The sequence below is a fragment of the Marmota monax genome, unplaced genomic scaffold (genome assembly GCF_021218885.2).
Source record: "Marmota monax isolate L192 unplaced genomic scaffold, Marmota_monax_Labrador192_F-V1.1 WCK01_AAM20220418_F8-fsc00041, whole genome shotgun sequence".
Lineage (NCBI taxonomy): Eukaryota > Metazoa > Chordata > Mammalia > Rodentia > Sciuridae > Marmota > Marmota monax.
This window is the reverse complement of record NW_026695238.1, coordinates 15,408,017-15,432,756: the sequence shown is the minus strand read 5'-3', so window position 1 is coordinate 15,432,756 and position 24,740 is coordinate 15,408,017. Positions and strand designations below refer to the sequence as shown.

General features: G+C 41.3%; 1 protein-coding gene across 5 annotated transcripts in view; it reads right to left on the bottom strand.

Annotated features, from left to right (window-relative positions):
• Dgkd (diacylglycerol kinase delta) overlaps positions 1-24,740 on the bottom strand; it is a 97,786-nt gene that overhangs the window by 59,902 nt on the left and 13,144 nt on the right. For 4 of the 5 annotated variants that reach the window (XM_046439691.1, XM_058577549.1, XM_058577548.1 and 1 more), the window contains exons 2-3: positions 9,840-9,950; positions 8,272-8,352 (exon numbers count right to left, since the gene is read on the bottom strand). In XM_046439691.1, coding sequence (XP_046295647.1) covers positions 8,272-8,352; positions 9,840-9,950 — 192 coding nt within the window. Of the gene's footprint in view, positions 1-8,271; positions 8,353-8,535; positions 8,560-9,839; positions 9,951-24,740 lie in introns of those variants that run through there. The other variant, XM_058577550.1, reaches the window with a different exon arrangement.

Genomic DNA, 24,740 nt, shown 5'->3' with positions numbered 1-24,740 from the left:
TTATATATTTAAAATATATATATACACACACACACACACACACACATATATATACACAAACACTAGTCCTGCTCTCTAGGAACTTGTATCTAGAAAAGGAAATACAGACTCTGGATATTCAAAGAAAGAGTCTTTGGTCCCTCTACTACCTACTTTTGCCTCTCTGATCCCCTAAAAGGACACAAGTTTGAGGAAAAGAACTCCACTCCACATCTGCTCACCTCTGGACCTTGAGCATGGGGCACAGTGTGTTAGCCCAGAAAGGCCCTCAAAATTTACTTGCTGAATCAATGAATGAAAACCAAGGAGAGTTCCCAAACAACAAGACAAAGCCCGTGACTAAGTCAACAAAAAAATAAGACCTTCAGAGGACTAAGCAGTAAATCTTAGGAGTTATGACAGATGAAAGCCAAGTGCCATTCTCTATTGTAAAAACATCACCATTCAAGTAAATGGGAGCTAACATTTCTCACATTTCATGACTAACCTTAAATGTCAGGTGCTTAAATACCATGGAGTGACAAGACACAGAGAAAATTAAACTAGGACAATCATGATTCTTAAGTAGAAACCAAAGAGGCTAAGAAGCTAGGCAGAGCTTGTGTAATATCACAGCACCGGAACTTGAAGCCCAACAGAAAGCAAGCCCAGAGGGAGTGTACCACAGAAGCAGAGGAACTTGAAGTCAGCTGAAAAAAGTGACTTCAAATTACCTCTACTTCAGAGTGGACTTAAGGTAACCTGCTGCTATGTTACCCTGTCTTCCCAGATACAAGAGGAAATCTCTGAGGGAAGATACCATCAATCTGAGCCTAAAATCATCCAAACAATTTTTCATAAAAAAATTCTGGGGCCGGGGACATAGCTCAGTTTGGTAGAGTGCTTGCCTTGCATGCACAATGCCCTGGGTTCAATCCCCTGTACTACAAAAAAAAAAAAAAAATATATATATATATATATACACACACACACACACACACACATATATATACATACACACACACACACACACACACATATATTTATTTCTGTCCACCAACAATACCAGGCATATCAGGAATAAAGACCAAAGGAAAAAAAGCCACAAAAAAAAAAAAAAACAACACAAAGAGCTGTATAATATATTTGAGTTTTCAGACAGATTTTAAAATAAATACACTAAATAAATTCAAGAAAATAACAAGCCTGAGGACTTTGGAAAGGAACTTGAAACCTTAAAAAAGATAGAGAAAAGAAAATCCTGAAATGAAAAGATAAAATAACTTAAATTTGAAACTCAATATTCAGGAAAAAAATATTTTTAATAAATAAATAAAACTCAATACTTAGGTTTAGCCAGGTGCAGTGGCACAAACCTGTAACCCCAGCTACTCTTATGTTCTGAACTAAAACAAATTACCATTTTGATACTATCAAAGTGACAGATACATTCTAAAACTGTAATGCACAATGTTTCTAAGGTTTAGAGGACAATGTGCTTTCCTTTAGGAATATGAACTAGTGTACATTCTAAGTCCAACCCAGCAATTACATACCAGCCTTCTTTTCATTGATCAGGGCAATGGGCTGTGTCATGTTATTGCAGAGGCTGAGGCACAAAGCTCACAAACGCCCTCATCTACTGTGTTGTTGGCCTTGTGAGGTACAGCTGCACTTGAAGAAGAGAATGCAGACAAGCTCCCACACCACACTCCCTCCCACCCTCACCCCCGCCACCCAGCTTAGAGCTTGAAGGTGACATCGGCATCCAGCTTCATCACAGCTGCACTTCATTCTTGACAAACAGGAAGAGAAGCAAGTCCACCAGTCTCTCAAGTAGCTGGGGTTGCAGGTGAGCAACAGTTTTTTTTCACACCTTTTGTCATGAGGGCATGTTGAATTTTATCAAAGGCTTTTTGTCTATACCTATCGAGATGATCAAGTGATGTTTATCCTTGATTTATGTATGTGTTGTATTAAAAGTTTATTGATTTGCTTATGCAAACAATCCTTGCAACTCTGGAATGAAACCAACTTGATTGTGGTGTACTTTTTTTTTGTACCAGGGACACTCTACCACTGAGTCATACCCCCAGACCTTTGGAGTATTTTGTTTATTTTGTTTGATTTTTATATTTTGAGACAGGTATTGCTAAAGTTGCTGAGGTTAACCTATAATTTGCAGTCCTCCTGCCTCAGCCTCATGAGTTACTGGGATTACAGGCATATGCCATCACACTCAGCAAAAAATGAGATCCCTGTCACAGTGCTAGGAACTGAACCCATGGTCTTGTGGATGCCAGGCAAGCAATCTACAACTGAGTCACAATCCAGCCCTCTGTGATCTTTCTAATATGCTGCTAAATTTGATGTGCAAGTTATTTTATTAGGAAATTTTGCATCTATTTCATCAGGGTATAGCTTCATAATTCTCCTTTTTGTGTAAGTGTCCTTCAGGTTTTGATAGCAGGGTAATATTGGCTTGGTAGAATTTTAAAGAGTTCCTTCCCCTTCTATTTTATGGGATAGTTTGAGTGAGAATCACTGGAATTAGATCTTTATAATTCTGTCAAAATTCAGCAGTGAATCCATCCATTCCTGAGTTCTTCTTTGACTGGAGACTTCTTATTACTACTTCAACCTCATTAGATTTTACTCATTAGTTTTTTACTGAAGGGTTTTTATATTTTGTTGGTTCCATTTTTTTTAATATACTCATATTTTTTATCAGTTATTTTTTTAAAATATTTATTTATTTATTTTAGCTTTCAGCAGACACAACATCTTTGTTTGTATGTGGTGCTGAGGATCGAACCCGGGCCGCACGCATGCCACATCCCCAGCCCTGTTGGTTCAATTTTGGAAGGTCATATGTGTCTAGAAATTTGTCCATTTTCACAGGTTTTCCAGTTTACTGGCATAGAATTTTTCAAAATATACTCTAATGATCCTTTGAATTTCTGTGGTCATACCTCCTCTTTCATCTCTTATTTTATTCATTAGAACTTTCCTTTCTTTTGGTTAGTTTAGCAAATTTATCAATTTTATTTATCTTTTCAAACATTGAATCCTTTCATTATTGCTTTGTATTTGTATTAATCTTTTAGTCTCTATTTCACTTATTTCTGCTCTGATGTTGATTTATTTTTTTCTTCTACTGATTTTGAGACTGGTTTGCTCTTATCTTTCCAAGACCATGAGAGGCATCATTAAGTTACTTACTTAAGATCTATTTTTTTGATGTGCATACCCATAGCTATAAAATGCTCTCTTGGCACTACTTTCTCTGTATTTCACAGAATCTGCTGTTGTGTTTCTATTTTGATTTGACTCAGGAATTTTTTAACTTCTCTTCTTATTTCTTCAGTGACCCTCTATTCATTCAATAGCGTCATTCAATCTCCATGTTTTTACTCTGCAATTTCTCTGTGATTAAGTAAGATGCAAGAAATTATTTCAATTGTTTTAAATTATTTAAGTCATGCTTTTAAATTAATATGTGGCCTATTCCGAAAAAAAATCCACATACTGATGAAAAGAATGTGTATTCTCCACCTGTTAGATGGAATATTCTGTAGATATCTGTTACGTCCATTTGATCAATAGTGTAACTTAACTCTGATGTATCTTGATTAATTTTTTTTTTGGGGGGGGGGGTCTGAATGACCCACTGTTGTGGTTTGAATCTGAAACGTCCCTCAAAGTCTAATGTGTTGAGGGTTTGGTCTCCGATGCAGAAGTGGGGCTTTGGGGGAAGGAATTGGATTACCAGGTCTCTAACCTTATCAGTGGATTAATCCATTGATAACAGAATGAACTACTTGAAGATGGTAAAAGCTTTGGGAAGTAGGACCAGGTTGGAGGAAATAAATCACTAAAGATACGCCCTTGGGGACTATATCTTATCCCCAGCCCCTTCTTGCCTCTCTGCTTCCCAGCTATCATTAACTAAGCAGCTTTCCTCTGTCATGATTCTCTGCCTCACCTCAGGTCCAAAGAAATGGAGCCAGACAACAATGGACTGAAACCTCTGAAACAGTTGAGCCAAAATAAATCCTTCCTCCTTTAAGGTGTTTTTCCCAGGTGTTTTGTCCCAGCAATGAAAAGCTAACAAAAACAACTATCTACAGAGAATGGGGAAATGAAATCACTAATATTGTTTGGAGCCTACCTCTCCCTTTATGTCTAGTAGTGTTTCTTCCATAAAATTACATGCTCTGATGTTTGGTGCGTACATGTTTATGACTATTCCTTTGATCCACACAGTTACCTTCTTTGTCTCTTCTGATTTTGTTTTAAAGTCTATTCTGTTTATGTATAGCTACTTCTGCTTGCTTCTGGATTCTAACTGCTTACAATATCATTTTCCATCCTTCACTTTTGTAGGTGAAGTGAGCTTCTTACAAGCGGAATGTTATTGGGTCTTGTTTTTTAATCCATTCAACCAGTCCACATCTTTTCATTAGAGAATTAAGACCACTGGGCTGGGGATGTGCTCAAGAGGTAAGGCGCTCGCCTGGCATACGCGGGGCCCTGGGTTCGATCCTCAGCACCACATAAAAATAAAATAAAAGATGTTGTGTCCACCGAAAAACTCAAAATAAATATTAAAAATTCTCTTTCTCTCTCTCTCTCTCTCTCTCTTTAAAAAAAAAAAGGACTATTTATGTGTCACTCCAGCAGAATATAGAAAAATTCCTTCATTTATTTATTTACTTATTTATTTTTAGGATGCTGAGGACTAAACCCAGAGTCTTGTGCATGCGAGGCAAGCACTCTACCAACTGAACTATATCTCCAACCCAATATCATTTACTTATTATTAAAAGTTATGTTATTAGGGCTGGGATATGCTCAGCGGTAGAACACTTCCCTACACTGGGTTCAATCCCCAGTACCACAAAAAGAAAAGGAGGTGGGTGAAATAAAAGGTATGTTATTATGGAAAGGTTATTATTGAAAGGTATGTACTCATTCCTGTCATTTTGTTGTTTTTCTACTGATTGTTCTGAATATTATATATTCATTTCTTCCTGTCATTAATCTTAGAAGTTTGATGGTTTACTCTATTGATAATAATATTGATTGTTTATTATTTGTCATTTGCATTACTACTCTTCTAGTGGAATTTCTTCTTTCATATGCTCTTATAGTTGTTTCTCTTCTGGGTCTAGGATTCCCTTTAAGTGTCTTCTGAAATGCTGGTCTAGTTATCATGAATTCCCTTAGTTCATGCTTACCTTAAATGGAATTCTATTCTAAGAAAGCTTACTATAGAAATTATCGGAAAGGCATAAAAGAAACTGTGTCCAAGTGTGGAACACAGTACAGTGTATGATGGGAAAAACAGGAATATTCCAATAATAAAGAGGTAAAAATAAGCATATAGGGGCTGGGGTTGTGGCTCAGAAGTAGAGCGCTCACCTAGCATGTGCCAGGCCCTGGGTTCAATCCTCAGCACCACATAAAAATAAAATAAAAGATATTGTGTCCAACTACAATTAAAAAGATATATTTTAAAAAATAAGCATAGATTTCTGATAAAATAATATTCAATATGAATAGAATTTTGAAGGATATAATAATAAACTAATCGAAGTGAAGAAAGAAAACTAAAAACTATATTTCATAAAATGTCTTTTGTGGAAATGCTATAAACCCAAATATATTGCTGATTATCTTTGGATAATAAGAGGTGATTTTACATTTTATAATTATATACTTTAAAATTATCAGAAAAATTATTTGCCCTTAATAATTGAGAGAAAAATACAATTTCTGGAATGTGAATAGAAAGGCACTCAGTTAAATTGAGAGCCCTTCAGGTTTTCATTTATGTATGTATTCATGTGATAAAAAAATGAAAATAAGCCAATCAATAAATTGCAAAAAAGAAAATTAAGCTGAAAAACCAACTCGTAAATGCAGAAACCAAATGAGAAAATAGAAAAATGAAATTGATCAATAATTCAAGAACTGAATTGTTTAAAAATAAAACAAAAATGCTAGATTTTAAGAAATCTGACAAGAAAAGCAAGCTAACCAAATAAAATTCATAATGAAAAAAGGATCTAACCAAAGACATAGATAAAGTAATCAAGTCACAGCCTTACCTCCTTGACAAGTCTTCCTGACTTCCCTCTCACTTTCAAGAAACAACCAATCCCAAAGCTATTAAAATGTTCCAGAACACATAAATGCACGTAAATTTTGATTTAAACTTGCCCCATCAATTTTGTGGGGCAAGTTTAAATCAAAACTCAACAAAACCCATCTCCTACCTCAAAGGATAGCATATGTACTGATGGGAATATTCTACAAAATTAGGAAGTTAACATTTAACATTACCAAGAACAATTTATTATTAGAAAATGTTCAAATGGCTAAAACTAAATTAACATCTAAATTAATGCCCTGCAGACTACAATGAAATGCAACACCTGTTCCTATTAAAAACTCTGAAAAACACAAATCAAAGAATAATCCATTTTACATGGCTTAAATTGCCTCTCCCCAACCAGTAAGTAAATGATAAAATTAACAGAGAAAAAGTACAAATACTCCAAGTAAAATAAGGAATAAACAGAAAGCTTGACCAACTTGATAAGCCACAAAGTAAAACCCAGAGAGCAGCTACATCAACATGAAATGAGAAGAAGTTTAAGTGGAGGAGGGAGAACTCCATTCCTATCAGCAATGTCCGTAATCAATTTACAAAAGAATAGATAAAGCATAACCTAAAATTACCTGAAAATACATTAATCCAAAATGTCAGATCCTAAACAGGAGAGAAATTACCCACCTTGATTGTTATTAAAAAAAAAAAAAAAAAAACTTTCAAATTAGGAAATTAGGGGACACTTTATGTCTAGATGAGAGAGCTTAATAAAAATATTTTAGAGTTCTAATGCTGAAATCAGAGTCATCCCTTACACAGGATGACAAAAGTCAGCTTATGAAGCCAAGATTATCAAGCCATACAAGAAAATGCTATGGCTGGTCAACGTATACATGCCTATAATTCCAGCAACCGAGGCAGGAAGATCACAAGTTCAAAGCCAGTCTGGGCAACTTAGCAAGACCTCAAGCAACTGAGCAAGACCCTGTCTCAAGATAAAAAATGAAAAGGTCTCAGGGTGTAGTTCAGTAGTAAAGCACCTCGGGGTTCACTTTGAAGGTGAAAGCAAAGGAAAGGAGAAGAAAGAATGCTTTGGCTTAGTGTTAAAGTGCTTGGCTGGCAAATACAAGGCCCTGGGTTCAATCCCCAGTGAAAGAAAAGAGGGCAGGGAAGGGGAAACTATATAGCCATTAATAATATGATACACATTTTGGGGCTGGGGTTGTGGCTCAGAGGTAGACTGCTTACCTAGCACATGCAAGGCACTGGTTTGATCCTCAGCACCACATAAAAATAAATAAAATACAGGTATTTAAAAATTTTTATTTTAAAAAAACAATAATATGTTACACATTTTGATCAACTGACATGGGAAAATAGCCATCAAAAACGTCAAGAGGGAAAAAAAGGGCACCAAAAAAAAAAAAAATCAGTCTATCTCAGAGCACATGTAAGTAAAAATACAGATGTACAGAAATAGTGGCAAAGGCTGGGGATGTGGCTCAAGCGGTAGCGCGCTCGCCTGGCATGCGTGCGGCCCGGGTTCGATCCTCAGCACCACATACAAACGAAGATGTTGTGTCCGCCGAAAACTAAAAAATAAATATTAAAAAATTCTCGCTCTCTCAAAAAAAAGAAAGAAAGAAAGAAAGAAATAGTGGCAAATGCTTCGCAGTAAGAAGCTGTTTATCTCTGAAGAGTGAGAGGAGCACTTGAGCTTGTGCATTCAGAACTTCTGCAGAAAGCACCACATAACTTTCACAAATTTGGAAGGGAAACAGTTTAAATGTAATAAAGAAGAGAAATACACCAAAACATTAACATTCTTATGTGGCTGAATTATGGCTGCTTTTCAATTGCTTTAACACATTTTTTTTCCATTTTCCAAATTTCCCACAAATTCACAAAAACATTTTTTTAAAAAAACCTTTCAACCAAATTGTTAAATGTAAACTACACTTTCCTTAAAAATTTCTTTTGTGCTTATATGTGCCAAATTCTCAATTACTCTCCAACCGTAGTATTATTTCCAGCATTAGATTCAAAATTTACCATAAATCATTCCAATCAGGAAGAAAAGCATGCAAGAGGCTGAAGAGTCTGCATGCATTTGTTTAAATTAAAAAGGAAAGCCAAATGTAGTAAAGAATCAGAAAGGTATGACTGAGTCTTACCGTAAAACTATTGTTGACATTTTTGGTGCTGGATTCAGCTACACTGGCATCCGTCAGGTCAACCTCGTCAAATATGATTGACTGGAAAGAAACAAACACCAGGATTCAGACATGCCAAGACAAGTGTGTCTGAAGCACTAGCATACCCACCATTTTCCCGACCCCCACAAACCAGGTTGTTTGAAAATGGCACATGATCAATAAGCTGACAAATTAATGCAGCCACCCTGACCGCTTCTAACAAAGAGCATGCATGGAACTCACAGGGATAGTGCTGTGATTTTTGTTTTTAATCCAGACAGCTCATCAGTGATTGCATTAGTGGAAACAAAAATTTACAAATAAATAAATAAATAGATAAAAAAAATTTTAAAATTACAAAAACAATACCAATACTTCTATATTTATTTTTTTAAATCAAACACTACTATTAATATGAAGGTTTCACTTTTTTAGGGGAGAGAGGGAACCAGGAACTGAACCTAGGGGTGCTTTACCATTGAACCACATCCCCCAGCCTTTTTTTATATTTTATTTAGAGACAGGGTCTTGCTAAATTGCTGAGGCTAGCTTTGAACTCGCAATCCTCCTGCCTCAGCCTTCTAAGTCGCTGGGATTACAGGTAGGCACCACCACGCCCAGCCAGGGTTTCACTTTGAAATGTGAAGTATGTCCTCATGCAATGGTCCACCTGACAGAAAGCCTGTGTTGTACTGAACATCCTCCATCCTTCTGGTTTGTTTTTCCATCCAGCACATTTAGGAGAAAGGTCCTAGTTGCAATAAACTAATCCAGGGAAAGAAACAGACCCTAATAGCAGGGATCTGACTATAAAGAAAACCAGGGAGCCAAGCAAAAAGGAATTGAGTCCTGGAAAGCAACTGTCAGTCTCTAAGCAAGGGCTAGGGATGAGGCCTGAAGATTCCCTTTTTTCTTCTCTCTCCTAAGCCATCCACCATAGACTCTACCTCCTGTTTACTGTTCCCTCAACTCTAAGGAGCACCCACAAATAAAGCTAATTGCTGGAAAGCATACAAATAAAGAATTTCACATTTCTGGTCACACCCCAAGAAGCCCAGTATGCTTCAAAACCACTCTTAGCTCATAATAAGAAATGGGTAAGCCTGTGGTCCCCATCTTCCTGAAGGGACAATGTTCCATTGTGGTAACTCTGTGACCCTCTTCTGCTTTTCCCATTAGTGATGAGTGACATCAAAGAAAAAGAAAAATGAATAAATTTTGTAAGAAATAAAATATGCCTTGAGACAAACAAAACCTGACACACCAGATTGCTGCAAAGCCAGCTGGAGTGTCTCTCCCTCTAAAAAGGGCCTGCACTCTGCCCTGAGTGCAAGCTCCTTGTTTTACCCCACAGGGGTTTCTTGAGATGGCTCTCATTCTCCCTTGAATACATATCTACTTTCCTAAGTAAACCTCTGTGTATGCCTCTAGAGGGTAAGAAACTAGCTGGAAAGAACAGGTCTGCGAATTGGAGCTCCCCATCATCCCACAAGAACTCAGTCCCCTCCAAGCTGAGCTCCCTGAGTGTTCCTGTCACTGCGCCTCACCTTTGCAGTTTTGGCATAGTACAGTGTTCGCCCACGAAGCTTAAAGTATCTCCTTTTTGATCGCTGGAATGAATTGTTCTGCTTCGTCAGCATCCCCTCCTTGATGACAGTCTGAAAGACAAAAACATATTCATGAACTTGCATTTCTAAGGGGCATCCAGCTGACACACACCCCAGGGTGGCTGATGTGCATTTGTGTCTCTGTGGGGCCAAGCAGCCTACCAAAGAAGTGCTCCTCACACTCTCAGACCATGCCCTGAACACAGCAGTGTGCTGCTGGGGAGGCCCTGGCACATCCATTCTCTAAGGGGCAATGGCATGCCTGTGTCAGGCAGAGTGTCAGAGGCCCAGTTGTGCCCTAGATATGCCCAGCAGACTAGCAGAGGGGAAACTGAGGCTTGCAGACTGCAGTAAGCAACAGCTGGGAGGACAAATGGAACACAAGGCCAGCACATTCTCTAGCTTTAGCATTTGGTACATTTCAGCTATTCTTGGCCCTATCTCTGTGTTCTCTGGCCTCCTGCCATTTCTCAGGATCCTGCTGCCAATTCTGCCTATGTCCATTTCTCTGGGGTTCAGCATAGCTCCAGGCCTGTGCTCTACTCACCCTCAGCACAGGCATTCGTGCACAATAAGAGATAAGTGCCACAACTAGAGGCCCTGCACCCATCCCATCCCAGGGCCCTGAAGAGCCTACCACACAGAGTTCATGTCTCAGAGAATCTGTAATATACCCAGGCTCAGGAAAAGCAAGAACAGAGGGATACAGCTTCTCTGGAGCTGTCTTCCCCTATGCATCCCATGAGTTAGACTCCTAATGGACTGACCCTGCACCCCACTTGAGAATTAAATGTTCAAGGACCTACACAGTTGAAAGATGTCTCAAGCCACTCAGAGCTGAACACAGTCAACACCAATGAACAGGAGCTAGAGGTGAAAATCAGTGGCAGGGTGCTAGCCTCACATATGTGGAACTCTGAGTTCAATCCCCAGCACCACAGGGGGGAAAAAACTAATAAACACACCACACAGGAAAACAAGAAACAGGCTCTCAGCATTTGATACTTTCTTATACCACACCTAACAGAAATCTCCATTCCACAATGAGTCTAACCTGCAGACAGTGAGAGAATCTACAAAAATTCTGTTAAGGACATGCATACTTAAAGTAACTTTTAAAAGCAATGTATGTAGGAAATATCTAGGCATCTAAGCCCACTTAAAACTTCCTAAAACGGGGGCTGGGGATGTGGCTCAAGCGGTAGCACGCTCGCCTGGCATGCGTGCGGCCCGGGTTCGGTTCTCAGCACCACATACAAACAAAGATGTTGTGTCCACCAAGAACTAAAAAAATAAATATTAAAAAATTCTCTCTCTCTCCCTGTCTCTATCACTCTCTCTTTAAAAAAAAAAAAAAAAACTTCCTAAAACAAGCTGGGTATGGTGACGCATGCTTGTAATCCCAGCGGCTCGGCTCGGTAGGCTGAGGTCAGGAGGCTCTCAAGTTCAAAGCCAGCCTCAGCAATTCAGTGAGGGCCTAAGCAACTCAATGAGACCCTGTCTCTCACTAAAATCCAAAGAAAAAAAGTGGGGGGGGCTGGAGATATGGCTCACTGGTTCAGTGTTCAACCCCTGAACCCCTAGCAACAACAACAACAACAACAACAACAAAAAAAAACTTCCAAAGAAGTTTGAGTTACAGAAAGGCAAAAGAATGGCAAGAGTCCATCAGCCTGCTCATCACAGGAGAGGGAGCAGGACATGGAGCCCAACCCCACCAACCAAACACATAGGGCCAGGCCCCAGGCCCTTGGCTGAGCACTCAAGAGCCAGTGCACAGCACCTGGGGTCTCCTCTCCTCATTGACTGCAGGACATCCTCCCTGGGCCACTTCTGGGCAGGGTGGGCCACACATGTCAGCATTCACCACCACTTCCACCACGCTCCCCATTCACCCCCATGAACCCCATAGATGGAGTCTGTGCTCCAGTGCCCAGGGGGAGAAGTGCTGACAAATTTACTTATACAGCGGTTTCTACCTTCACCTCCTTTCAGTTAACTATCGATTGCCAAGAAGAAAGAAAAGAGGAGCCCAACATTACCCCATGAGCCAGAAAAGACACATCAGCTACAGTCACTATCATGCAGATCATGTGCCAAAACAGAACCACCCAGAAGCCAGGACATAAACCAGTCTACAGTATGGAAGTTCTGGTAGCTGGAGTTTCCTTCCCAGCATCCTTTACAGATCGTAAAGTTCATGTTAAATACAACTGTACACAACACCAGTCCTCAGACCATGGGGCATACTCCGTGAGATCCTCTCTTTGTGGACTTCAAAGGACTCACTCTGAAGATGCCTTCTCACCCCTCATTCATCTTCCTTACCTCTGCAGGGAAAGAAGAAATCACTTCCATCTCTTTCATAAATGCAGTTTTTTAAAAAAGAAAAAGTTAACAAAACCAACAAGCCAAAACCCAAAAAATGTATAAATTATCGTTAAAGGACAGATGCTCAGGTCATTTTTCTTACATCTTTCACCACCCATCTCATACAGAAAAGAAAAGCAAAATTAAAATCCCATACACACACACACACACACACACACACACACACGCGTCTTTCAGAAAGCGGATGAGAGCCTGCGATCTCGGGCAGCCCAAGGAGACCTGCCGTTCTATTTATAGAACAAGCATGCTCAGAAAAAGACTCTGGTGGGTTTCAGCGGAAAAGGCTGGGGAAAAGATAAAGACCAGTATTTCTTTGAAGCTTTCTCAGAAACTGCATTTCTTCTCCTGATTCGCTGCTCCTGAATACTATAGATATGCTGCAGAATATTTTTAAACACTCAGTCAAAAGCAATGAACTAAAAGCAGTCAAGAAAATCACACCCCAGAAATGTGCTTTGCAGTGGGCAGCCTATGAGAGGCTCCCACAGGAAACATTGCTGTGCTGGCAACCCTCCCTACCCCAGAGAGAAGCAGAAGTCAGCGTCAGACCTACGTGCTAGCTCAGTTCTCAATCAGTGCACAAACAGAAGGGACAGCTCTGTCATTCCAGGGTAGCCTTATCATAATCAGAGACAAATATACAACACATACCAAGAAAATGTTCAGTCACCAGTCAGATAAAGAACGGCAAGTGGACAAGCCAGTACTCCATCCACCTCCAACCAAGAGTAAGCAGTGGGACCCCAAGGCAGAACCAGAGTGATAAAGCCAACAGAGTAGGAAGCCTGAGCCTAAGTGTGGCCCTGAGAGCCAAAGCCACCCACAGACCACACAGACACATCCACCCCCAGGTCCAAGACCACAAGGCCCTTCTGTGGGGGACAGGGGAGCAGAAGTCTCTAGTGGTTTCTCCTCCCAGAGACAGCTCTGGGAATAACTCTGAAAAGAGAGTCAAAACAGTGAGCAGAGAAGGTCCACAGTAGGCTCCACAAGCCCTGGTCAAATACACACTGCCAGGTATCCTCTGAAAGGCACCATGAGGGTTCCATCACAGGGTGAGGATATCTCCTTTCCTGCCTCCCTTTCTCAAACACAGAGCAGTGCTGTGAACAGAAGTTCAGACCAGAGGAGGACAGACAGCTGCATAAGGTGGGTGCTCAGGGACAGGGGACATATATAATGCCCTCCAAGGAAAGGCTACACACCACAAACCTTAGCAAGTACCTGAATAGGTAGGAGAGCAGGGCCTGGGGCCTCAGAGGCCACCATGCTGCTCCTCAGGCTAGAGGACAAAGACCAACAGGGCAGGAAGGCTAGACAGCCCCCAGATCACTGCCTGACTGTTTTTTATAGGTCATCAAGCCCTGAATGAGGGAGTGGTGGCTCAGAAGCCCACTTTAAAAAAGATGAGGAGACAGGACAGAAATCTCAGATGACTCCAAAGCATCCAGCTGTGGGGAAGGGTGCAGGTTTCATTTTGGACATGTGGAGTAAATGGCCCCAAAACAGCCAGGGAGTTTGGTGTGAAGCTGGCAGCCAGCTCTCACAGTCTATGAGGTCCCCAGGGAGAAGGTATGAGATTTCAGGAGGCCCAGGGAAACAGGATCAGGGGGCCCAATGATTCAGGGGATAGAAAGGAGGAGGGGAGATCAAAAGGACAGTGACAAAGTGGTCAGAAATCAGGAGTTCATTGAGAAGTCAGCATCAGTGATGCGAGCCCAACAGCACAGTGGTAAAGGCCTGGGGGAAAGTCACCAGGTAAAGCAGACCGGTGGCCAGCCAGAGGGCAAAGCTACTCCAAAAGGTACCTGAAAGCAAAAGAAGCCAGGAGGACGGGTTTTTTAAACTTGCTTGTTTCTTGACTTTTTACTCTGACTCACTATTGTTGTGATATGATACATTTCTATTGGTCACAGAGGGTTTCCCTGTCCCAACATGCTCTAAGCCATAACTAATTCCCATAGCTACAACACTCAGAATGCTCCCGCTCACTCAATACTATCAACAAAGCTTCAATGGGGCAAAATCAGTGGCAGAGCTCTTTCCCCACCTCTCCCCAATACTGGGGATTGAACCCAGGGGTGTTCTACCACTGAGCTATATCCCCAGCCCTATCTATCTGATCTACCGATTCTTGCTAAATTGCCACAGCTGGCCTCAAACTCACAATCCTTCTGCCTCAGCCTCCCAAATCACTGGAATTATAGGCATGCATCAAAGCACCTGGCTATGGTAGAGTTCTTGTTTGTCAAGACCAAAGCCCTGAGTTCCACCCCAGCACCACAAAACAACAACAAAAGGTTTCAGTGCAGATTTCCATTGCTAAATATCTACATATGTCCTCAACTACTCCTTATAGCAAATTGCTAGAGGTGGAGTTTGGGGATCAAAGATCCCCCAGAAACAGGCCTCTGAAGACTAAAGCCAGCTTTGGAACAGAGGTGGCACTACAGACAGGGAAGACACACTACTCAGAAACAGGGGATAAGACAACAGGCTCCTCCCCTTGCCCCCGCAGTCACAGTGAGTCCCAGGCAGATTCTAGATATGATATAAAAGGCAAAATTTTTAAACTTTCAACAGACAATATACTGTGAAACTAGGAAAAGATTCTCAAATATGAACATCCTAAACCAAAGATAGGTTGCTCAACTCAATTAAATTGCAACTGAAAACTTCTGTTCACCAAAGACATCTCAAAAAGAAAGAAAAACTGCCAAAAAACAGAATACACAAGGAACTCCCACAAAACAACAAAAAAAAAACAAAAAGAAACAGGCATTCCCCACAAGAGTAAGTGTACTGCTGACTGCACATGATGGGGGGGGCCAAGCCCAGGCTGGAACTCAACCACATAAGAAGCAAGCAGCCTGCGCACCGGGGCTCTGGTGGGGTGGGGCCACTCGCCTGCCACAGCCTTCACAGGTGTGCAGGCAGTGTTCTGTGTGAAAAATGGAAAGGGAGAAACAGCGCTAATCAAAAAAGGGCTAGAAGTATAATCTCAGGCTAACCGTGTCTCATGGGTATGTTTAAAATTCCATTTTACCTAGTAAAGGAAAGAGAAAAAACAGCTGCAAAGTAGTCAACCAGTAAGAGAATCAAGGTACCCTTCCAAGGTTTACCCTTGAAAGCCAGGAAATGGGGATGGGGGGAGAAAGGAGTGAAAAAAAAAAGACAAATGTTCTTTTTTTTTTTTTGTAGTTGTAGATGGGCACAATACCTTTATTTTATTTATTTACTTTTATGTGGTGTTGAGAATCAAACCCTGTGCCTCATACATGCCAGGCAAGTCTTCTAGCACTGAGATAACACCAAAGCCCCACAAATATTCATTTTAACTATCAATTTGTCCCAAAACTTGTGTTGCCCTTCAACAAAAAAATTACATAAACCTAACTGTGTTAGGCAACAGCATCCGAATTCACAAAGTCCAGAAAGAGTGAGAATATTAGCATAAGAAATTAATACATAAAAGGACTACAGCAATGCTTCAGTGAAAAGAAGGTAGTAAAACCTAGTGCTATAAACAAGCACATCACCTTAAAATTTCATGAGCATTTTTTATGACAAATACATATGGTCTGTGAGTCTGACACTAACACTATATCCAATTAACAAATAGCAAAACTGGTCAATAGAGAGACTGAACAACGTGTCAAGGTTAAACAGCTATTAACAGTTCACAAAGGAAACCTCCTTATTCCTACCTCAAAACTTCTAGGGTTCATAATTCATGAATACACTAATTCATGAACAGGAAACAAAATAACATGTTCATTTAAAAAGGCATTATTCTAAAATGCTCAGCTTGTATAAATGAAGGAATTTACCTTTGTCTGTTTGATCTAAATCGAGAGTTGTCAATAGATGTGTGCTGAAGTTTAATTTTTGCCTACGAATATTTTTGGCCTGAATTTAGGGCCAGATTGGCATCTTAGTTCTGCCATTTACTAGCCACATGGCTTTCAGTGAGTTACTTAATCTTTCTGCCCTTCAGTTTCCTAATCTGTAAAATGTAGTATTGCTAAAGGTTGTGTATCCCTTTTCCAAAATAAATGGGACCAGAAATGTTTCAGGTTTTCAAGTTTTTCAGATTTTGGAACATTTGCCTAGACTTCCCTAGTTGAGCATACTTAATCTGAAAATATGAAATCCAACATGCTCCAAAATTCAAAACTTTTGGGGCATCATGTCAATGTGCAAAAAGTTGGGGATCTGGGAGCATCTCAGATCTTGGGTTTTTAGGTTAGTGATTTTGAACACGTACCTGCTTCCAAAGCTGGTGTGAGACCTGCAGAATGAAAGACTCCCATGTGTGGTGGATACAAGCATTCCTCCATTTATACAAGCTGAGCAAGCGTATACAAGTAAGCCACGTGAAACATTCTACACATGAGCATCTCTGTGGAGGGCACACCCAGGCAACTGCTATGCTGGAGAACTCTTCTCAACTCTGCAGAGCCAGACCCCACATTTGGCACTGCCAATCAGAGAGCAACTCTATATGCACTTTTTTCTAAAGACCCCCAAAAGTCCAAGGAAAGATGGCCATTCTCCCCGCTCTCTCCACTTTGAGATGGGATCTCACTTTGTTGCTCAGGCTGGTCTCGAATTCCGGAGCTCAAGTCATCTTCCTGCCTTACCTCCCAACTACAGGAGTGTACCAAGACAGCTGGCAGGACAGCCATTCTTACCAGCCAGTAGAACCCAATTTCCCCTTTACCACTATGCATTTTTCTCCTCCAATGCCACCAAAATTAAAAGCCTGTATACTATTCAAGATTCCACTAAGAGGAGGGGAAGTGCTTCAGGAAAGTCTGAACTAGAAAAGGCAAAGAGTGGCTCCAAAACATAATGTCCAAATCCCCAAGAGGAGATCCTAGATCTGGCTTCATCTGGAGATCACAGCCACATTCCCTAAATTCAGGGGCATTTCTCCAGTGGTAGGGCCAGACATTGCAACAGCCACAGCCGCCACACAAGGACTCCTTCCCCACACTAACAGGACCTCTACTCTGAACAAGGCAGTGGAGTCTACAGTCCTAACCACCACTTTCTCAGTCCTGGTCAAAAAGACCGAAGCAGAAGTCCTGCTGGGGGTGGGGAGGTGGGCAAGTTGCTTTACTAGTGTAAGGCAATACTGACAGCTTCAACTCCCCTTTTTTCCTTTCTACCTAGAACAAGTTATGCCTCATTCTGCAACAGCCATACTGAGGCCAGGAGAAAGAAAGCCTGGATCCTGATGACATCGAGGAGCAGCCCAGCGCATTCCTGTCTGATAGGTCACTGTCATCTAGCACTGAAAGCTGGTGTCTCCAGAGTCCAAGTTTGCACACCCATAACCCATCTCAAACCTCTCTTACTGACCCCACAATCCAGTTTTCATCACCCAGTATTTCCTCTTTAGTTAATACTAACAGCATCATCAAATTTAAAAGAACCATCAGGCACTCTCAACTCTTTTCTCCATTCCCCATTTTAACTGGCTACCCAGGATTATAGATATTCCTTGTTAAAATATTCAAGATTCTCTTCCTGACTTCAAATTCCCACTTTAGGCTTAAACCACTGTCTCGTCTCTGAGCCCGGTTGTGACCCAGACCACCTGTATCAGAACCCAAGAGCACATGTTAAAAATGCACATCACTACTCCACTTCCCAACAGCCAAAATCCTGGGAATACGCAATTCTGATAAGTACCCAGGTGGTTCCTTTGCACTTGACATTTAAGGATCCTGTTCTTATGAGCCCTACCCATCCTCCTACCATCCTTCTACAACAGTTCTCTTCCTTCCAATTGGTGGCTCTGAACTCCAACTGCCTCCAACTAAATCACCTGGCCATCTCTGGGAAACACTGACTCCAGGCCCCACACCACCAGTGAAGTGGGCACTGATGGGGGAGAAACAGACAAGGAGTCATAATATAATGTTTAACCCTCCCCTGTAGTTCCAAATGAGCATCAGGCCCAAGAACCCACACCACCCATTCACAGACCTGCCCTGGCTTTCTTTGTTTTTGTTGTTTTGTTTTGTTTTGTTTGAATACTGGGAGTTGAACCCAGTGAAGGTCTACCACTGAGCTACTCACTCAGTCCTTTGAGAAGGCAGCACTCTGTTGATTAGGTGTTGATAAGATGTGAGCAAAGTGGTTCTCGACATGCTGCCAGGACTACAACACAACTTGCCCTGAGCAGAGCACCTGGAAATGCCACAAACATGCCTACCCTTCCATCCAGCAAGCTACCCTCAAAGATGTCCTGGCAAAATAAAAAACAAGATTTGCACAAGGCTATCTGCTGCAAATTACTACAGCAAAACACTGAAAATAACCCTTAGGTCCACCAACAGGTAGGGGTTGAAAAAACCATGGTGCATTCCTAAGATGAGGTAGTGCACAACTACAAAAGCATCAAGAAAGAGGTCTTGGGCTGGGATTGTGGCTCAGGGGATAGAGCGCTCGCCTAGCATGGGCAGGACCCGGGTTCCATCCTCAGCACCACATAAAAATAAAGGCATTGTATTGCGTCCATCTACACCTAAAAAAAAAGAAAGAAAGAAAGAGGTCTTCACAAGTTGCCAGCTTCCCAGCCCGCGCAGGCTGTATCTGGAAAGAAGTCCTGTGCTCAGTTCTTACCACAGGCCTGTCAGAGACATTGCTTCTCATTTCCTCACCAACACCCAGGTCCAACTACTGCTGACACCTACTAATCTCATTCGCAAGTAACATCCTTCCAGTCTGTCTTCAAGTGTGTACATAAGACAGGAAAATGAGCATATATAATATACAAATTATTTAATAACCTACTTTTCCTTGTGCTTCACTCAGTTCTATCACAGATGCTACGACACTCACTCAGATGCCAAAGGTGTCACATAAACTATGAACTTACCCAAGAGAAAACTGAAGTGCTCACACATCAAATGGTTTGAATAGCTGGTTAAAATATGTCCTATTTATATCAAGACTTTCAACTCTCTGCTTAGATAAGTTTAAATTTATTTTCAACACAGAAGTTAAAAGTTTAAACAAAGGGCAACATAAATAAGTTGCCCCATACAATGTACATATTTACTGGGAAATTTAAACCCTATGTTTTAATAAATCATGTTCTTGTGTATATTTGCCTACTTAAATTCAATCTGTTTGATCCAACAGTCCTGACAGCTCCAGCTGTGCTTCACAATGTTCCAGAGAAGAGGCTGAGCACAGACTTCACCTTTCACACTGGAGCACAGCATCCTAGGCATCCATGTACAGACACAGCACTCTCTCTACGGAATCCTCACTGATGGGGACAGTGTTATGCTTGTGCTTCTGTCATCTTTAATATAAAACAATACAAGCTTATTTTAGAAAATGTAGGAAAGTAAATGCAAAATAATAATCCAAACCCACCACCCAACATGACTCCTGGTATCATTTTGGAAACTTCATCTTTCCTCCATGTGGTGTTTGCACACAGCTGAATGACTCCTGTAAACAGTTTTGCCTCTTTGTTTCCCCAACAGCATGAAGCACTGTCGGCACTGTCCACATGCTGCCTTCCTCAACCATCAGGGTGGGCGGCTGCACCAGGTGACTTGTGCTCCCTGTCAGCACACCCTACCACTTTCCAGCTGTGTGACCTGAGGCCCAGGGACTGTGGTCTCCTCACAGCAACCTTCAGACAGTTGTGAAGGTGAAATGTGATAACCCATGCACGTGTACAGCACAGGCCAGCACTTGGCACCAACCAGCTGTTGTTACCATAAGACCCCGGACTCAGTTCATGGAGAGGTCTGGTGCAGTTTCTTCACCTGGGCTTGGACAAGGAAGTTGTTGGTAACTTTTATCTTGTCTTGTTTTCTGGTCCTGGGGCTAGAACCACACTAAGCTCTACCACTGAACTACATCCCAACCCCCATTTGCAACATTTCATATGTAATAGTACAATATACATGTTGTGCATGATGTCTTTAGGACTATTTCTGAGGACAGGGTCCTACCAAAGGGAGTTATTCTTGGAGTTATTCATACACTAAGGAGTTTCTATACACAACAGCCAGATGCAGTGGCTGAGCAGCTGGGTGCAGAGACTCAGGAGGCTGAGGCAGTATGATCACACGTTCAAAGCCAGCTTTAATAACTTAGCAAGACCTTGCCTCAAAAATAAAAAGGGGTGGAAATGTAGCTCACTGGTAAAGCACCACTGAGTTCAATCCCCAGTACCAAAAATAAATAAATAAATCTAGTTCATACAAAATACTAGTTAGGAAAAAAAATATACTTAGGCAATTCTGACTGCTAAACATAAAAATATACACTCAATCAGACACACACACACCTCACAGTCCTGACAACCCTGCGTTTTACTTGCCCTAAGGAAGCACACAAACACTTTCAGCCAGGCTGGGATTGTGGCTCAGCAGTACAGCGCCTGCCTAGCACATGCAAGGCCCTGGGTTCAATCCTCAGCACCACATACAAATAAATAAATAAAATAAAGGTATTGTGTCCAACTACAATTAAATACACATACACACACACACACACACACACACATATATGTATGGTTTTGGGTTTTTTTTTTTAAATCTAGCTGGGCGACGTGGCGCATGCCTGTAATCCCAGTAGCTTAGGAAGCCGAGATAGGAGAATGGACAGAGGTCAAAGCCAGCCTCAGCAACTGCAAGGCAGTAAGCAACTAAGTGAGACCCTGTCTCTATATAAATAAACTACAAAATAGGGCTGGGGATATGGCTCAGTGGTCGAGTTCCTCCGAGTTCAATCCCTGGTACCCCCCCCCCAAAAAAAAAAAAACAACTTTCAGCCATACAGAGAAAAAGGAGACAGAAGACACTTCCCAGACTTCCATCAACCAGACTCTCAGTACTGCAGTTCACCTTTATCAAAATGCTCAGAGACCCAAGCAAATGGGACTGTATCTAATGAGATCTGTGTTATTTCAAATTTTACCAAACTGTAAAAAGAACTGAAGCAAGTTTCCATGCTTAAACATGAAACGTAGAACAGTTTTATGACAAAAATTCTAAAATGCAGCAGTGAGTGGTGGCACACAACTGTAATCCCAATGACTCAGGAGGGAAGATTCCAAGTTTAAGGCCAGACAGAACAACTTAACAAGATCCTGCCTCAAAATTTTAAAAAATAAAATAAAAGGGTTGGGGATGCAGCTCAGTGGTGGTGGTGGGGGGGGGTGCTCTGAAGTGTAGATTTCCTTCTAAATGATTTAAATGCATAAATGTCTTCTACTGAGAAAACTCCAATGAGCAGGGCGCAATGGCGCACACCTATAATCCTAGTGGCTTTGGAGGCTGACAGGAGGATTGAGAGTTCAAAGCCAGTCTCAGCAATGGCAAGATGCTAAGCAATTTAGAGAGACCCTGTCTCTAAATAGAACACAAAATAGGGCTGGGGAAGTGGCTTAGGGGTTGAATGCCCCTGCGTTCAATCCCTAGTACAAAAAAAAAAAAAAAAAAACTCTCCTCTGAAACCCATCCAAAATGGTCAAGATGAGCAGCTACTCCTGAGAGACACTTCTGGCTCTACATACTGCAGTGCCATCTGTATCCTGGAGAGGCAACTCCACCTGAAAAGATGGCCCTCCTCACACTGCTGTGACACCACTACCACGTATGGGAGAATTAAGTTGGCCCTTTACCTCGCACCACATACAAAAATGACCCAAAACAGATGAGACTACATAAAAGAGCTAAAAATATAAAACTCTTACAAGAACATAAGAGTAATCTTTCCGACCTTGGGTTAGATTTGGCAATGATTTCTTAAATATGGCACCCAAATCACAAGCAATCAAAAAAAAAACAGGTAAGTTGAACTTCGTTAAAATTAAAAACTTTTGTACCTCAAGGAACATTATCAAGAGAGTGAAAAGACAACAACCCAGAGAAAATATTTGCAAATCATATATCTGATAAAGGTCTAATATCTGGAATATATGAAGAATTCTTACAACTCAACAACAAAAAGACAATCCATCTTACAATGGGTGATAGAACTGAATAGACATTTGTCTACATAAGATATACAAATGGTTGAGTCCATGAAAAGATGCTCAACATCACTAGTCATTAAGCAAATGCACATTTCCACAAGATGGCCATAATCAAAACAAATGGAAAGTAACAAGTATTGGCAAATGTGGAATAACTGTAACCCTCCTAGCTGCTTGTGGGAATATAAAATAAGGCACCCATCGTGGGAAATAATCTGGCATTTCCTCACTCTGGCAAACGCAGAAGTACCTAGCAATTCCACTCATGGTCTATACCCCAAAGAACTGAAAAGAGGTATTCAATTATTCGTACATGCACACTTAAAGCAGCTCTACTCATGATAATCAAAAGGTAGAAGCAAATCAAATGTCCATCCACAGATGAACTGATAAACAAAATGTGGTGTGTGTGTGTGTGTGTGTGTGTGTGTATGTGTGTGGTTGATATTATTCAGCCATAAAAAAAGAACAAAGTCCTAAAAAAAGTACAACATGGATGAACCTTGCAAACATTTATAATACTAAGAAGTCAGTCAGTCACCAGCTGGGCGAATATATGCTGTAATCCCAGCAGCTCAGGAGGCTGAGGCAGAAGGATTACAAGTTCAAAGCCAGTCTCAGCAACTTAGCAAGGCTGTAAGCAACTTAGCAGACCCTGTCTCAAAATAAAAAACTTTAAAAAGGGCTAAGAATATAGCTTAGTGGTAGAGCACCCCTGGGTTCAAACCCCTAGTACCAAAAAAGAAAGAGTAGCTTTCTTCCTTCTCTCCATAAGTACAAAGCACTGTTTATCAGGGAACAAGAGTCAAGCCAAAACTAGGGGAAGGAGACAACTCACCATCGTGACATCCCAGATACCCTCAACTCTCAGGAGCAGAGGAGCACAGCCAGACAAAAGTGGGTGGCACATGACCTCGAAATGCCCGCTACTCAAGGACACAGCCTACATGGAAGGACACAGGAAAATAAGACTACTGCACCACCCCCCATCCCCACTGCACAGGAGGCAAACCGGTGAGAGGCCACAGGCCTGTAGCCAAACACAGTGGCCCATTCCAAGGGAACTGGGTGCTTTTTCCAGCAGCCATGCACAGACTGACAGCCGTTCAGACCCACTGACTTGCAAAAACCTCTGAAGGACCAATAAATAAAAACAAAAAAGAGATGGTGGGAGACTAAAGACAAACTATCCATAAAACATGTGCATACATTCAAAATGGACTACAGAAAATGGAAGACCATTTTAGAAAATGTATACTTCCTGTCATTAATGAAATCCAAGAAGACACTTCCTTTTAAATTTAAAAATTTAAACATTTTCTAAAGGACATGGAGCACCAAATGAGAACAGGATGAAATTAGAAGATGACAACTAAGATTCAGACCAAGATTAGAAAAAGAAACAAAAGTCATCATCCAACAGCCAAATTAAAAGCCAACTACAAAGAACTAATGGGGGAAATCTAGAATACAGAAAGCATCATTGGAAGCAAAAAAGAAAAAGAAAAAAATAGAAAGGTTCCAGAATACCGTAGGATGAAATGGATGAAGAGAAATGACCAAGAGAAAGCTCATGGGCAAAGTGGTGAGAGGACAGATCTTCCAACCTGCAAACAGCAAGAACTTCCCAAAACAAAATTATCAGATGAAAATGAGAGGCAGAGGAGACCCAAGCTTTCCCAATACACAGAATGCTACCAACTCATTTAAGGGGCCGGTACAACCCTAAACCTAATCCAGTCCAAAGAGTGAAAGCAAAGACCTGCCAGCCTGATGCACTGAAATCACTGGGCACTCCTGTGCCAAGCACAGGAGGGAGAAGGCAACACAGGAGACGTAGGAGGGAATGGCCACTTCAGTCACAGGATGCACCTGCCCATCTGCCCCACAGCCCCAGCTCAAAGGCGAAGACAGATGGCAACACAGCAAACAAGTCCTTAAATACCAGAAAGCCAGGACAAAGGGGCTCTTCTGGGAAAATAGGGATAATGTGAGCATCAGAAAGAATTACTGCCCCTGACTGTAAAACACTAAAGGAAAGAAGTCATGAGTCCACAATAATACTCAAAATAAAGAAAAGGAGGAAACATTCACCTCCTTTGGAGGTAACATCCCTGAGCCAAATCCTTACTCTGATGAAAGACAATTAAAGAGAGAATCCCACAATCATCCTGCCTTTTTTAGGAGGAACTGTAGCCCTCCCCCAGACCAAGTGGGAAAACATCTTTACAGAAAAATACTAACCGGGCTGGGGATGTGGCTCAAGCGGTAGCACACTCGCCTGGCATGAGTGCAGTATTTATCAGCATCACATATAAACAAAGATGTTGTGTCTGCCGAAAACTAAAAAATAAATATTAAAAAATTCTCTCTCTCTCTCTCTCTCTCTCTCTCTCTCTCTCTCTCTCTCTTAAAAAAAATGTATCAACCAC